The sequence below is a fragment of the Sphaeramia orbicularis genome, chromosome 22, assembly GCF_902148855.1.
Source record: "Sphaeramia orbicularis chromosome 22, fSphaOr1.1, whole genome shotgun sequence".
In the NCBI taxonomy this organism is placed as follows: Eukaryota; Metazoa; Chordata; class Actinopteri; order Kurtiformes; family Apogonidae; genus Sphaeramia; species Sphaeramia orbicularis.
The window spans coordinates 35856657-35872730 of record NC_043978.1 but is presented as its reverse complement, the minus strand read 5'-3'; the positions used below and the strand labels follow the sequence as shown (position 1 = coordinate 35872730).

The window sequence follows — 16074 nt, the reverse complement described above, 5'->3', positions numbered from 1 at the left end:
TGGGCCCCTCGAGGCCCCCGGACCCTGGGTTGGGAACCCCCTTAACAGCCCGTCCTCCTCCTGCTCCCCCTCAGTAGCGACTTCATCCTCGGTCGGAGGGGGAGGAGCAGGCTCGGAGACTCTGCTCCCATGTTGATGTTTGTTGTTTGCGAGGGTGGCAGCACTGTGTGGATCAGGACACGGTGAGAGCGGAGGGCTGTCGACCGGCCTGCCTGAATGCATGCATGCTTCTGGGGGAATACTGCAACTTATTTCCGAATACGCTGCTAAGTGTGGAAGATTTCTGCAGGTTTTCGCCGGCTGTTGTTGTGAAACACTTGGGCATATGGCTGTAAGGTCCTGCTCGGTTTGTGTTGTGCGTAAAGAATCCTAGGGTCCATCTGAGCCACGGCCAGTCAGGATGCTGGAGCTCGTCTGAGAAGCTCCGTCGACTGGTCTTCCCCCGGATTTGTTCTTTTTTTTTCCCTTTAAAGCGAAGTTCTCAGCTAAAATTAAACTCCATTTCAACACGCTGCACTTCTAAAGATGGTGTTCTTCGCTTTGTCCTCGGCTCGTAACAAACCTGGATAACGAAAGGAGTAGCTACGTGACAACACCCCAACACGACGAGCAGCCGGCGGTACTTTCCTTCGGTAAGGCAGCTCCTCACCGGGCAGAGCAGGCAAACACCCGGGATGTGAAGCCGTGTGATGAAATGTTATGTGGCTGACAGCGCAGCCAAGGAGTGCACTTAACCCTTAAATTTAGCTCCTCATATGCGAAAGACTCTAAAGTAAAATACCAGCATTCAAGCTTTCACTTATGTGCGTTAACTGAGCTAGCTTTTAATTGTAGAAGTTGACCAATGTGCTACCATTTAATTAACAGTTATCTCTTTAACTTGCTAGCACTGTTAGCTTTAGCAACACTAGATTCAGTTGCTACTCAAGGCTAGCCAAGTTGATGCTAACAAAAGGCGCTATTAAGCTATGTGGGATGCTAGTGAAGTTATTCGCCCAGTTAGCCAGCTTTACTTTAGCTTAACTTTAGCTGTGTGAACTCTCTGACTTTATCTTTCCTTTAGGCTGAATGTCTTCGTAAAACTACGTGAGTGTTAGCTGGGTATTAATAACAGGAAGTGTCTCGAACTTTTTTACAAACTTTCCACTTACACTCGCCACCGGCATGCACTGATCTGAAAACTTGTAAATGTAGCCTCTCTGCTACACTAAACTAAACTGGTTTATTCTTTTTCACAGAGGCACATCTGCCCCGGGATTTATTCAGCTGTGGAGATTTTAATCAGCAATTGATGCATCTCGGGGTATCTGAGTCCATGAGAGAGTGCGAGTACAGTCAAATAAGCACTCGCAGCTCGACACCAATGGAGACCCCTTACAAGAAAAGGACCCCAAAGAAAAGGAAATGGGAGTCCTTCCCAGGTCGGAATAAATTTTACTGCGATGGGAGGATTATGATGGCCAAACAGACAGGGGTTTTCTACCTCACCCTTGTCCTCATTCTAGTGACTTGTGGACTTTTCTTCACATTTGAGTAAGTATTCTAAGTATGCTTACTATCACTGTGCCCTCATCTGCTTCTTCCTTATATACACTGACAGTAGAGATTTCAAGGGCCCTGCTGTCATACAAAATGTTTAGATATAGGTCAGTTATGTCAGAGCCATCACTGTGGAGTGGGTGTGCTTCCTATGATCTGCTTGGGGCTCAGGGAGATGTCAGTACAAACTGGTTGGGGATTAGACTAAGGCCTCTCTTTGGAATATAGGAAATACAACCAAGTCCAGTCACTTTTGTGTGACTTACTTTGTGCTTCAGTGGGGGCTGTCACTGATGGAAACTGTGACGTCATTGTTTAGAGAAGGTGTGTGCTTTGCTCCCTTTAATTTGTTTTTTAGGGTGTGCATGCAGTACTGGTGTAAAAAACTGAGATTATTATCTTTCTAGTTTTGTTTTGTTGTGTTTACTCTCAGGTTTCTGTATCAGATGGCATCCTTCAGTCAGCCATCTTCAGGCTATCATTTACTTTACTCTGGTGTAGCAGGAAGAGGAAACCTAACCATTTATGTGGGTCATTCCGATGTCTATGAATGTGATTATTGTGTCGTAATTTTATACTACCAGCGTGGAAACTAATACTCTTTTTGTTCCACATCGATCTCACATCATTTTCTAGCAAACCTGCTCTCCGTTGTAGGTCAGCAATTGTGTCTGACATTTTAACTTGGTGACATGCCATGCATGACTTTTGGAGTAGATTTACACTCTGCCTGCGTATTCAGACATGTATTCTGAGCTGTAAACTGAATAATCCACTGAAATGAAACACATCAGTGCTAATGGCTAAAAAATTTTTTATTTCATTGGTGAAAATTACTCAACACATTTCTTCTCATTTTAAAAATAGTCCTGGGCATTCCTACCTTGAACCGGACATAGAATCAACTTTGATTCATTTTATTTTAAGAAAAATCAATGTTAACACCCTCTAATCAGAGGTGTGCAGCCTACATGCCCTCCAGTGGGAATCTGCCAAACTTTATTGCTCTAACCTTAACCATTGGACTCCCAGGGCACAGATATTTCATCCTATAAAACTGCTCTCTCAAAGGTTGATTTGTTCATAAGTTTAAATAAAAAAATAACTTATTAAAACACCAAACTCACAACAATACAGAGTGCAGAGTTCCTCTTTTTGGTGGGGGAACTCTTGCAGGTTGAAGAGCATTTCAGGGCTTTACTTCCTGTCAAAAGGATGCATGAGAGCAGGAAAATGTAGTGAAAATATTCAACGTATTGAATGCCCTCAAACTGATGTTTATTTTTAGGTACAGCGCCACAAAAATCCAAACTAACAATTGTTTCAGATCCTCATAAGCGTAGGTGTCTTGGGATTCTCTGCTCTTATAATGTCCCAGAACACTTCCTATCCCACACATCCACCTCTCTTTTCAGCCTCTGCTTGCCCTTCTCCCTGCCTGTTTTCAGAAATATGAGGTGGGTGGCATTAGGCTTAGCGTGAGGTAAAGTTACACTTTAATCACAGTCCCAGTATTCCCAAGGGAGACCTGTGTCTTTTCTCCACTTGTGGCACATCCTGTAATCAACAGATAGCATGTATTTCTTATACAGTTCTTCATGTTCCTCTGAAGCAGTTATTTCTAAATTGGCTGGAAGAATGTGTTACAGCATGTAGACAGAGACATTGACCTGGTCGCTGCCAGCACAGGGGTTGTAACACAGGACATTCTCTATCTCCTCATTAGTCTATAGTAATCACTCTGGCATCTATCTGCTCAGAAACTACATCTTTGCTAGATAAGAATCCTGCTCCATCATGAGATTTGTGGCTCAACTGGACAGGTTTTATCAGGGTAAAGTGCTTCAGAGCCAGAGAGAGCTTAATAAGCAAAATATGTGCAAGGGTTGATAGCTGCTGTTCAGTGTCTACAATGTAAAATGGTCCATGCTGGATAATATAAAAGCAAATTAAATGTTGAAATGAATGCCTATTCTGTACGTTGGCAAGTCTGCAGTTAATGATCATTTTCATTATCGACTAAGGCAACATTTATTTTCTTGATGAATTATTTTACCTATAAAATGTCAGAAATAGTTTTTAAAAATGCCCAACATAGCAGTCAGGCAGAGCAAAAAGTGACTGATTCACTCACACTTTGTCTGCTCCAAAACCTGCAAAATATCCATGTTATTATTGAGTAATGCAAAGAAAAGTATCTGGAAAAATATTGTAAATATCAGGTTGTAGAAGTCATTAAAGTATTCTGTTTCAATTTGTGATGTCTTAATTCCCTTTTATTCTCTTTATGTTGTGAGTTGAGCTGTTTTGTGTTGATGTCTGAATTTCTGATGGTATAAACTTAACAGTGAACTTAACCCTGCCTTGATACCTACGTATCTGTGGGCAAAAAGTAGATGAATCCAACTCACTCTCATAACCATATCCTTTCTGCATGGGACAACATATATGTACCACCGTCCTATTTGTGTTAACCTGTAGTGCTTTAATAAGAAAAAGAAGATTTTTCCAAAATGCCAACTTGTGTATATGTGAAAAACAATGCATAAAAATGTATAAATGGATTGACTACTTCTGTCGTATAATTTTAATCCCACATTGTCTTCTGTTCTGGAGACACAACTAGGTCCACACTCTCGTCCTTCCACTCAACTTTGGATTTTTTTTCCATTTACTTAAATACCACTATTGTAGAAAGGCTGTGCTTAATTTTATTTATTTATTTATTTTTTTACATCTATGGCAGCACCGTTAGATGTTGTCTGCTGATGGCATTTAATTCTTGTATCTGTACTTGCATCATAGCCTGGGATTTGATAGATATTATCATTAAACAGAACATATGAGCTGTATCCACATTTATTACATCCCTGTCTCACAGTGTGGCTGCCAGTTGTTTAAGATTGCTGAAATCACATGGTTTATAGGAACCTTAAGGTGTTCTAGAGCCCATGGGCAATGGTCTGACATCTGTAGATATTCTGTTTATTAATATAAATTCTGGTAAGTAGATTTGGATGTGGCATCTCTTGGTCAGTTTTTGTTGCCTCATGATCTAATCCACTGCTAGCTCTCTCTTGTTGCATGCCTTGTGTGTGACATCCCTTTAGAAGGACAGTGCTCCAACTTATGAATCTATCTGTTGTGACCTTTGGACTACTTCACCTTTCAATACATTGTCAGAGAAACAGAAATAACTTATATCAAAAGGCCAATCTGTTGTGAAGAAGCTATTGTAGGCAGAAAAAAATATGCTCTACACCTTCTAAATATATTGAAATGGAAGTATGACATACTGCTGGAACCTGGAAGCTCCCCAGCACCCACATGGAGGATGCCAGATGCTTCCTGACGATACCCCCTCTCCCCCTCAGACAGCTTCATTTCCGATACTGTTACCAGTGGAGCAGGGCTTGTGTCCTGTCCTCTGTTTGTTGTGACTACAGGGGACATTTTTCAGGAACACCATGCAACCACAATGCCACTTTTCAGCTTAGCACTGTCCTCCCTGCTTAACTGTCCATGCCTTCAGGGTGACCGAGTCCTCCTGACTTTCCTCTCATTCTCTGTCTCCTACCCCCCCACCCTACGCCCATCAGCTGAAAGGAGACATTTATCGGACAGGGCGATAGTCAGCAGACCTGCACATTGGCTTCTGTTGCCATTAACTGTAATGCATTTCGATTAGATGTGTTTTTCGAACCCGACTTGCCAGTTGTCAGCAGAGCGGAAAACAACTCCTCTTCCAGTTTGTAAGAGATCCCTCTGTCTTTTAAATTGCCCCTATATCCTGTCACTATATTTTAAATGATGTGATGATATGAAGACATTCACTCTGTATCTGTCTGTTCATGTCGGCACGTCTTTGTGTGGTGTGGAAAGATTAAATGGATAGCCAGTGTTGAGAAATGAGGACATATATCTCTTTGGTTGTTTTTTGTCTTTGTCTGAGGGGTGCTTGTCTATGCACAATAAACCCTCTTAGTGACCGACAGACTTTGGGCTGTTTATTATTCTATTGCTGGCTCCCCCCAGACTCCCATGTGTACTGTTATTGCACATGTTGCCTACTCTCCCTTGCGCCTTGTAAAAGTTCACTCAGGATGGTGTTTGATGTGGTGTTGAGTTGTGCTGTTTTGTTTGATGTGAAAATTTATTTCAAGCACCACAGATGTTTGGAGTGAGCAGAGGAAGGGCTAAAAATGTAGCGGACTACAGCTCAAGCCACATTGGATTTGACTAGACTGTCATGTTTGGCTTATAAAGAGCCAAAGTCCCACCCCTTCTGCTGTAACCCATGGGACATAACTTAGGAAGAAATATTAATGGCGGTCAGTGGCGAAAGATAATGTGAAATTATTGTGTTCGTCTACTTAAAAGATAATTTTATGAGCCAAGGAAGTTGCTTTTCATGAAAAAGATTGTAAAGAAACATCTAGTTTTGTGTTAAACAGTTAAATAAATTGTATCTCTCACTGCACCTGAAACACAAGCACCTTAACAACTGCTGCTTTTTTACCTTAATCTTTGAGAGTGAGGTAAAAAAAAAAAAAGATGTGAAAGATGTGAAAATCACTACAAGTCTAGTCATGGTGAAGCTACAGAGACATCTTCAACGACTGAACAGAAAGTGAAGAGGGACAGACAGTTACAATGATCTGGTGCGTAGTCTTTATGTTATATTTAGTCTTTATACTTCATAAGTATTTTTACAGTCTGATACTTCAACAGATTTTCCACATGCTGCAGCTTTCTTGACTTTAATATTATCCTTTAACTTTACGAGCATTGTATGTGTAACAATGGCATAATTCAAACAGGATAAAAAACTTGTCTGTCACCAATGACTGCAATGCAATTAATTTTTATTTCTTGATTAAGGTCCCATGGGGCACAACCAGAGGGGTCAGGATGTCAGCTCTTTTTAACCAGTGCATGGTTATAGGTGACTGCATCTCACTTTTTGTTATTGTTGATTATTGAATGACCTTTTCTCATAGCGTAAAGAAAAAAAATGTGAATTTAAGGGTAAAGGGTAACTATATTAAACTATGCTGCATCTGACAATAAGTGGACATTTGAGGGAATCTTTAAACAATAAAACATGCCGATCCCTGGAGCCTAGTAACTCCACAAAGCATGTTAAGTTTAAGTGGAAATCACTTGGTTAAATTAAGAACTTGATTAATCAATGATATTGGTTCCAGTGATGCAGGAGTTGACTGAATTACACTGCAGGTCTGGTAAGAGTCTGAAACTGTTTTCCAAACAGGCACTGTACAGCAAGAGGTGTGGGTTATTTTGACATGTTTACTAAATATTAATTAAGTTAAATCATTTCTTTTGTGAGATCAGTATATAGACATATAACATGTAGGTTTTGGCACTTAATATATATATAAACCTGTGTTTGAGAAGTGTCTGAGGTACTATGGGCACTTCTATAGACACTTGAACCAGAATGAGAGCAGAACACTGCCTTGGAACGTGTGTTACCTGACAAGCTTAATTTAGACAAAAAAAATCAGTCAGTCAGTCACATTCATCTACCAGAATCTGCATACTTTTAAGCTTTTGAATATAATCACAGCCCTCAAAGCTTTGTCAGAGCCTTTGCCTATTTCACCCCAGAGTCATATAATTCCAGTCTTATAAAAGCTTTGTCTGACTGGTTCACTTGTCCAACCCTCTTTTTGCTGTCTCGCTGATGCACACAGGAATCGACCCAAATCCTTCTCCGATTCAACATTTAAGCTACGTTGTCAGGTGATTAGTGATTGTGATGCTGTTAATAATGCCCTCTGATTATTTTAGCTTAGTAACAGCACAGACGGGTTCCTACTTGTCTGTCTTGTCATGGAAAATCAAACCTCCATTTACATGAATTAAAACGTTTAAAGAAGCACTTGAGTTGATAGGTTCTTCCGTTCCATTTTTCTGTAACCAGATCCCAGTGTGCATTCCTGCTACTCATGGTTTTGATGCAGCATAAAGGGGATTGCTTGAAGGCATGCCTGTTGAGTTGGTGCACTGTCACCCCTTCATTAACCTAGTTAAGTATGCAATGAGAATCGACTGAAAGCTCAGCAATTTTAGAGGTAATAAGACCCTAGTGTAAAATAAGGGTAGTTCAGAGGGTTAGAAAGGATATCTTAAACCTGAAGCTGTGTTTAGAAGTGTCTGTTAGGGGGCATAGACATCAGTTTGTTTCTTTAATGTCAATATTCTTACCCCACCCCCCGAAGGGGAGGCAAGGGGTATTGTTTTTGGTTCGGTTTGTTTGCTAACACTTGAGCAGCAAAACTATTGGTTCAGTTCATACAAAATTGGATTTATAGATGGCCAGTGACGCAGAATAGATGTCATTATATTTTGGGAAAGGTAGATCAAGGTTCAAATTTTTTTTTTTTTTTGTATGATTTTTATAAAATTTTCCCATTTACTAATAATAGGCAAAATATGTTTGAGGGTTTGGGTTTGTTGTACTTGGCACCACTTGTTACTTCAGTTATTTTGTGATTTATCCCATAAGCGTTCAGTTAATTTTCACTTTTGAGTTTACATCAGCAGGTATTTGCCGCACTCTGATACTTCGATGCTTAGAGGCTGTTAAAGATAACCAATCTAAATTTTCCAATGGCACAAAACCCTTTAAAGTCGACACAATCATGTCTATTCACAGGTTTAAGTGGCACATTAGGGTGGCTGTAAATAGAGAAGGAGGTTATGGTCAAGTGCCTTTTGGTCTCAGACAGAAAATGTTTTATGATCACCCAAGGCGCATCCTTTTTCATTAAAAACAGAATACAGCAAGAATGGTATCTTCGGGGGTCTTTTTCTTCTGAATATTTAGTTAAGTGAATAGAAGCCCTCTTTGACTTGTGCTGTGTTAGTTTTGCCCAGTGCTGCAGAGGAATTGTAAATGTGTTTGGTTCATGCTGGAGCGAAATAATAAGTCAGCCCTGGAGTGTCATATAGGCAGTTAGTTGCGAAAGAGTCTTTGTCCACATAATTTGAACAGTCACACCCATTGTAGACATGGCTTCCTTATACAAGAAAAGCATTCCTCTAAGCAGAGCTGGCAGTGTATAGAGTACGCTGCCATTCCTTGTTTTGTCCTCCTGACGTTCAGTTTTCAGGCAGGTAACAAGGGAACTCATTTTGAAGTATTTTGTATAGGTTTTTGGCTATGGATATATTGCTGCTTAATGTGCATCTTCAGAAAGTACTGAAAAATGCTGCCACAAGCGCTCTAAATGACAATTAAATGGCATTTCACTATAGCATCAGATCTCACATAATTCACATACACACAAACTTACTAATGAGCCAGACATGTTTAAAGTGTTACTTTTTGCATTTCTAAATTAGAGGTTGATAAACAACGATTGATATGCAGAATTATTTCAAAATTCAACATTCTAGTATTTGAAAAAAAGAAATGCTAAGCCCATCTTATTGAATAGGGTTGATTTCTCCACTGATTCTATGGCTCGTATTGGATCTGAGGATAGTGGTCCAAGGTCTGGTTCAGCTGTGTGTTTTTGTTGAGTCGAGACAGGTGGTGAGCTTGTAACAACACATCCATTTACGCTGTCCAATATTGTTAGTGCATAACCCAAAACATGTGGTTAGTTTATTTCCATCATTGTTCATTGTAACATTTGTAGCACATAACAAATTTGTCACAAAATGATAAACATCATTAATCATTTTGAGTAAGATTCTGTGTGTAAAAATATTTTTGGTTCACTGTGCGCTTATGAGAGGCTGCCACAGTTCATGTAATTAATTGGAAATGCTGTATTTAAACGTCATACAGTCAGATCTAGGTCATTTTTATAGTCAAAATGTCTCGAATATGACTTTAATTTCTCACAGGACGTTCTGTCAGACATTGCTGTCACTATTTGTTTTGTTGAGGAGGCAAGAGGCAGATCTGTCACCTAAGCCCATAGAAATTAGGAATCATATTCATCTGTTTGCTGTGCTGCCTCTCAGACTGGCTCCAAGCTTTCAATCGACCCTGCACCCTGTGTTTGTCACACTGCTTTCTTGTGCAAATCCACTCCCTGAGCTAGTAATTGAGTGCACAGCAAAACATGATTTATGAGCACATTTGGAGACTTTTCATGACCAATGCAGTCCTCTCAGGCTCCACTGTGCTCCACTGATGTCTGTCTGAAAGGTGGTAGGGAATTGTGATACCATAAAGAAGTCTGGGTAAAAATGTAGCCGTTTTCAAAAACATGTCACGTTCAGTTGTTTGACTGACACATGATTGGCCCACAGCTAAAGAAGGTTCATGTTCTGCCCTTGTCTGTCATCAAAACAGTCAAAGTGTAATAAAATGCAAAACTGAAAAACTGATATCCATTCAGCCTTGATGAGTGAAAGGCCATGAAAGTAAATATTAAAGCACATTTTAAGTTAATTTTTTGAACAGTCTCATGTCAAGCTTCAGCTTCTGAGAATTGCTGCCCTTTATGCTTTGTGGTGCAGAAATAAAGTATTTAGTTGATAGAATGTTTTTTTTTTGTTTTGTTTTGTTTTTAGATCACAGGGCATTGATTGCCTTCATACCATAGATTTAATGTTTGAGCAGGAACGTAAACAGGGTGTGGATTATCTCAGGTGACTGAAAGGACAGCCGGTAAACCGTACTGAGTGAAGATAGCACCACATGGTCACATCAAGCTGAGATGAAAGTCCCTGAGCTTAGCCTCCAGCTGAGTTTTTGAAAACTGTTTGGCATCATAAGAGGATTTAGTTGGAAATGTGATAACGGTAATCTGGATTGGATTATTGTTGAGATTAATGCACCCTTTGAGGGGCAAATGGTTAGAAAATCTCAAGAGAGTCTATTGAGATGGAGAGATTACCTTCTGAAGAATTGCAGCTACAGACACAAAAAGTGTCACGCTTCCCAGTTAAATTGCACATATTACTATGTAAAACCACACCGTGTCGTTTTTACTCAGTATATGTCATTTGTAGAAGTGAGGTGCTCATTGCTTGGTTTTGTTTTAGCTTCCAGACATGATGTGGCTGCTGCTTTCGCCAACTTTCAGTATTTTTGCTAAGCTAATTGTCTCTGGATTATACCTTTCACATTGAAAACATAGAGAAGTGAATTGTGATGGATTCCAAAAAAAATAAAAAAAGTCTTTTAAAAAGAGTACGTGTTGGGGAATGGCTTATGTGTTATATAGGAAGATCTAATGGAGCCAACATGGCAGTATAAATGCTTGTTTACATGAATGAGACAAGCCTGGAACAATAAAAACTTTAACTCAAACCTCCAAAACCCTAAACTCACTCCCATCTGGTGTGCATCAACAGCAGTGTTGCAACTCTAAGGCTACGTCTATGCATATTGCTCTGTGAAAGTATCATGCAGTTTGGATTTTTCTTTAAGTGATTATTAATAAACAGCTGACAGGAAAACCCTACTGACTCATAACAGCTGACGCAAACCTGGCTATGTTATGTCACGTAGAAAGTAAGGTCAGTGTCTAACTCAGTGTTCCCTTGTCACCAAAAGGAAGTCAAAAAACAGAGATTGCTAAAAACTGGAAAAACTGTAAATGTCAAACTCTGCGAGGCATATGCAGTAAAGATTGTCATCTCCTGTAAGTCCTCTGCAAAAAGACAACTCATGTTTGCTGTTTAAACAACTTAAGTCGGCATGAGAGGACAGACTGTATCAGTCTTGGTCCCCCAAATCTCTCAATATGGCTTTTTATTCTGAGCACATCACCATTTCATCAAGAACTGGCCATCATGGAGTCATTATGTTGCTTTTGACCACTATCATTTTTATGAACGTATCTTTTGTAAGTATTAGTGACAGCAGTTTCTGTAAAATAGTACAACAAATCCTGGTTAATTCCTCTTCAAGGGGTTACTTATAGTATTGATATTCCAAACTGTCAGCAACAAGCAGAAATCTCATACTAGAACAAACTCACAGCTACCAGAACCCCTGACAAATTAACACTAGCCAAGTCTCCACAGGGTCTATCACTCACTGAATAAAGTATGAAGATCATTGTTTACACACATCTGTAAAACCATGTCATCAGGTTTTCTCCTTCAAGCATAAACTCTGACAGGCAGTCAAAATAACACTTTCTTAATACCTTCATATACTCCATCAGTGATAATTTACATTATAGCTCTGTTAGCTTTACTCTGTTTTTAAACAGAAAACGGCCACAGTAAAACCATAAGTCACCTGAGTTTTCAGTATGGTTTGTGTTGTCAATATCTGCACCAAAGACCTGTTTCAATTGTCCACAGAAAGTTAGAACTGTTGTAGTTTAGTCATAATAATATAACATAGGATAGTAATCTTATACCTTCATAAGCTTTGTAATCAAAGTGATCATTTTAGCAGAAATAATGTGATTTCAGACTTCATTCTTTTAATTTAGAGCTATGCTTAGTGCTGAAAACAATGGCAGTGTTTCTATTTTTGTCATGTTCTTTGCCTCTGAAAGTTTTTTCTGTTGGTTTCTTATCTTTAAAGAGTGACTCATTACTCCGTCTAGTGGTCATGTACACATAGACATGTCATTCTGTGACTGTGGATAAATTCATCACACGTCTACAATACAGTACACTGACATCTTTGAAATAATGTGAGAACTTTTTTTGAGGAGTACAGATGACATTTATTTTTGATTTATAAGGTAGAAATAGACTACTAGATGCAACTCCTTTTAAATTAAAGTTCAGTCTATCTAAAAAAGGAAAGATGACAAGCTGTCACTACCACATGTTCTTGAACATTAGAATAAAGTCCAGCAATATTTCAGCCTTCATTCTGACCCACAAATTTTTTTTGATGACATAAAACACTTAAGAATGTAATCATCCTGTCGAACGCCTTTGTCTCTTTCCTTTTCCTTGGGGGCTTTACTTCACTTATGTGGCTGTTTCCAGGGTAACCAGTTTCCCTTTTCGAAATTTACCATTTCTGACATTGGATACTGTCCGTCTCCATGGCAACAATGCTCCCTAAAGTCTCTGTTAAATGTATGATTTTTTTTTTTTTTGTTTAGTACTGTCGTGGAATTATCCAGGTTTACAGTTCTCTAACACAAGGGTTGAAATGGCACATGGTCTAAAACACTCATGCCTGATAAAAACACACACGTTGCTGCCTACCTTGAGCTTGTCAACATCTATTCATTGATCCAAGACTGTATGAAATGCAAGCTTGGTGTTGTCTGCTTCCTCCCCCTCTCATGGCTTCAATGTTTAATCTTTGTCCATTTCTACTGACCTGTCACTTTCCACACATGACTGCCTTTTCATTATGCTCTCATGTCTGACACATCAAGACACAGCTTCTGAGGACAGATAGTCTGTGCTGTTCTCTCATCTTGATCCGTTTGCTGGAGAAGATGGTATGGGTTTAGAGACTGATCGAAACAGACAATTGTCAAAATATGTTTTCAAGATGTCACAAATCCTAATGTCTAGTTTTTTCAAGGAAAGAGGGAATTCTGTGATCACACTTGAGTGGTTTAGAGCTCTAAACCACCTTTTCAATAATTCAGTATGGACCTTGTCTTTCCCATTGATTACTTAAAATCATTAAGATTTTGGTTTCAGGTGTAAATGTTACAGATGTAAGGGGCTGACAGGATTTTTGCAGCTTGTCATTAGGAGCTCTAATTTGGTAAATTCATTAATGTGAAGTGTGACCAATCACACCGAATAGAAGGCAGATTAAATGGTTTGATGAAAAACGTTGGATAATGACATCAGACTTTGAAATTCTACTGACAGTTGCTATCTGCAAGCCATGACCTTCCTGGACCTTGTTAAGATATAGCCTTTTTTTTCTCTCTCTCTGTGCTGATATGGTGTCCTCATGGGTTTATATGCTGTTGTGCCATTTTTAATTTTTATGAAGCAAAGTTTAAGCATAAAATGATCCAGAAATAGGAAAAACAGGTATGAAATAAATAAAATACTCGGTGTCTTTGCTGTCTGTGTGATCGTTATTATTACAACATCACAATAACTGTACTTTTAAAAGAGGTGAACTGCTGAAGGCCCTGTGTGGATATTTGTGCTGAAGTTAAAGCTAACAGCAGGGAGGGTTGTGTTTGCTGTGATGATTATACATTTTTCATGCCCTTAACCCTCCAGTTAAAAACAGTGTTTTTCTTGCAAGAGTGGAGTAGTCGTTTCTTTTCAACATTTCTTAAGTATTTGCCTTCTCAGCACTGCCTAAATAGTCTTCAATCTGCCGTGATTCTCTTGCTGTTGGTTTTTGCTCTGGCAGTTGGAGCAATCGGTTCACTTTTAACATACATTTTGTTCCTTATTAGAGCATATTAGAGCAAGGAAATGCAGTTTGTTTTGTCTGTTCAGGGTGGGTGAAATTAATAGCAAGCATATCTTGTTACTGAAGTTGTCTAAATTAACAATAGGTGCACTTTGAAAGTACACCAAGAGGAGAAAAGAGATCCCTGCAGTGAACAAGGATTATAAAGCAAATACATCTACGTCTTAAAATAAGCTGCCAGTAATAATGCAGCATATATAAACTAAGGAGGTACTGTTTAAATTGTGTCAGATTTGGAAGATTATAAACATAATGATGAGTTACAGAGCTGCTCCAGACATAGATAAGAATATATAGAATATCCTGTCTTGAATTAAAATACAGTGTAGGATAGTGCCTGTCCATTTGTTACCCATTTGAGAAGCATGAGGTAAAGGAAGAATGGCCCAAAACTCTGGGCTGCACGATGGCTGTGGTGCTGGCAAGTGTCAAATATAAGACTCTATATTGTACATGGACACAGTTGGTGTCCTGAGGCAAGAGTTTAATGTTTGCACAACACAGTGTGGTCCTGCCTGGACCCTCCTGCTGATGTCCCAGACAACCCAGTGTTTTTGCTTAGGTCAGTCTCACTCCAGATGTAGAGAGCAGCAGGACGGGCCAGTTTCCACACACTGGAATGAGTGGTTGATGATGTGTTTGTCGCAGCCTGATAAATGTGCTGCCAAGTCACATTTTCAATTGTGTTTTGAAAAAACATATCACTATTTTCTTAACGTTGATTCATTGAGTCATTGATTGATTGATTCATTTTAGATTACAACTGCGGTAAAGTTGTCTCAGTCATGGAACTTTATGCCACTCTTCTAATACCAGTATCAGCTTTACTTCCCTCAACTTGGTACAGCTTGGTTTGGCCACTAGCATGTTGCATTTCCAGTACTGGGACTTGGTCTTCAGTACAGCTACAGCTTCAGTACAGCTACAGCAAGGTGATGGAGGATGGAACATAAAACTAAGTTAGAAATTCCAAAGTGAAGTATTAAGACTTTGTGAGATGGGAATATAGTTGTTAACACTTCAAATCTGAGGCTGAGTTGTCATCATGGAGCCATCTTGAAAATTTCCTGACATTTTCGGAAATTTACTAGTATGGCTTGGTGTCCCACGTTGTGACATGATGACACTCGACCGAGGCAGCGATGATTCTAGATTTACCAATCTGTGCAGAGTTTTACCTCACATTTAGTAGCACTTTGGCTAGCAAAGAACCTTGGCAAAGGTGCTTCTAGAAATACTATCTGATAGTCCCTGGTGGCCCCTCCTCTCATGCAGTGAAAATGCCAAAAAAAGCGGTGCCAAGACAAATTAAGCTGATACTGACACTGGAACAGTGGCATCAGTTGCTGATTAATTATACTTAATTATATGAATAATTGTGATAAATGATTATATGGTCTTTTTCTGTTCATTCTATGCCATTATCCTAGTAGAAGACTAATTATAGTCTAATCATTATGAAAAGGCTTATGGAGACATCATTAAAAAGTAGAGACATTTACTGATCAAAAAAAAAAAAACATTTCTACGTAGGGCAGATTTGGGATATTAAATAAATATACAAAGCTTGTTGCTGTAATGAACAAAGAAATTACTGACAATATCAGGTAGAATAACTTTAATAAACTGTGGCCATATGCTATCTGTTATGGAAATGAACAGTTGGTGCTGCTCATTTTCTGCTGTAGTATAAGTGAAAGGAGCAAAACAAGATGGATGATGGTGTTTGGAATATGACACACATTAGTGTCATCCAGGTGTTTTCATCCAGGTTAATGGGGACAATTGCAGCAATTGTGCAGAATGGTTGCTGTGTGCTGATATAATCAAAAACAGCTGATTATGTAATCAATGTGGTAAATCCAGCCCGAATCATTGTGCCAGCTAATCCAGTGGTCAAGATGTTTTATCAAAGCATCTAAAGCATCAAAATGTCATGCACATTTATTTCAAAGGTTATAAACTAAAACACTCATAAACAACATACACCAACTCTTTGTGTTCCTTACAAAAGCTTCATCTTTTGCATGACCTTTTTACTTCTGATAAAAGGCAGGGCAGTCACCTCCACCACCCCACAGCTTGATTTTACAATCAGCACAGATCTAAGCAGGCAGTCAACCTCCACATCCACATTAATATCCTTTCCCACCAACTATCTGTAGTGGCAA

At 39.2% G+C, this 16074-nt stretch overlaps 1 protein-coding gene across 4 annotated transcripts in view; it reads left to right on the top strand.

Annotated features, from left to right (window-relative positions):
• Window positions 1-16074, top strand: part of LOC115413355 (probable palmitoyltransferase ZDHHC14) — a 54913-nt gene continuing 38839 nt past the window's right edge. The window contains exons 1-2 of one of the 4 annotated variants that reach the window (XM_030126144.1): window positions 1-632; window positions 1239-1533. In XM_030126144.1, coding sequence (XP_029982004.1) covers window positions 1292-1533 — 242 coding nt within the window. In that variant the 5' untranslated portion in view covers window positions 1-632; window positions 1239-1291. The remainder of the gene's footprint in view (window positions 633-1238; window positions 1534-16074) is intronic. The other 3 variants (XM_030126143.1, XM_030126145.1, XM_030126146.1) reach the window with 3 other exon arrangements.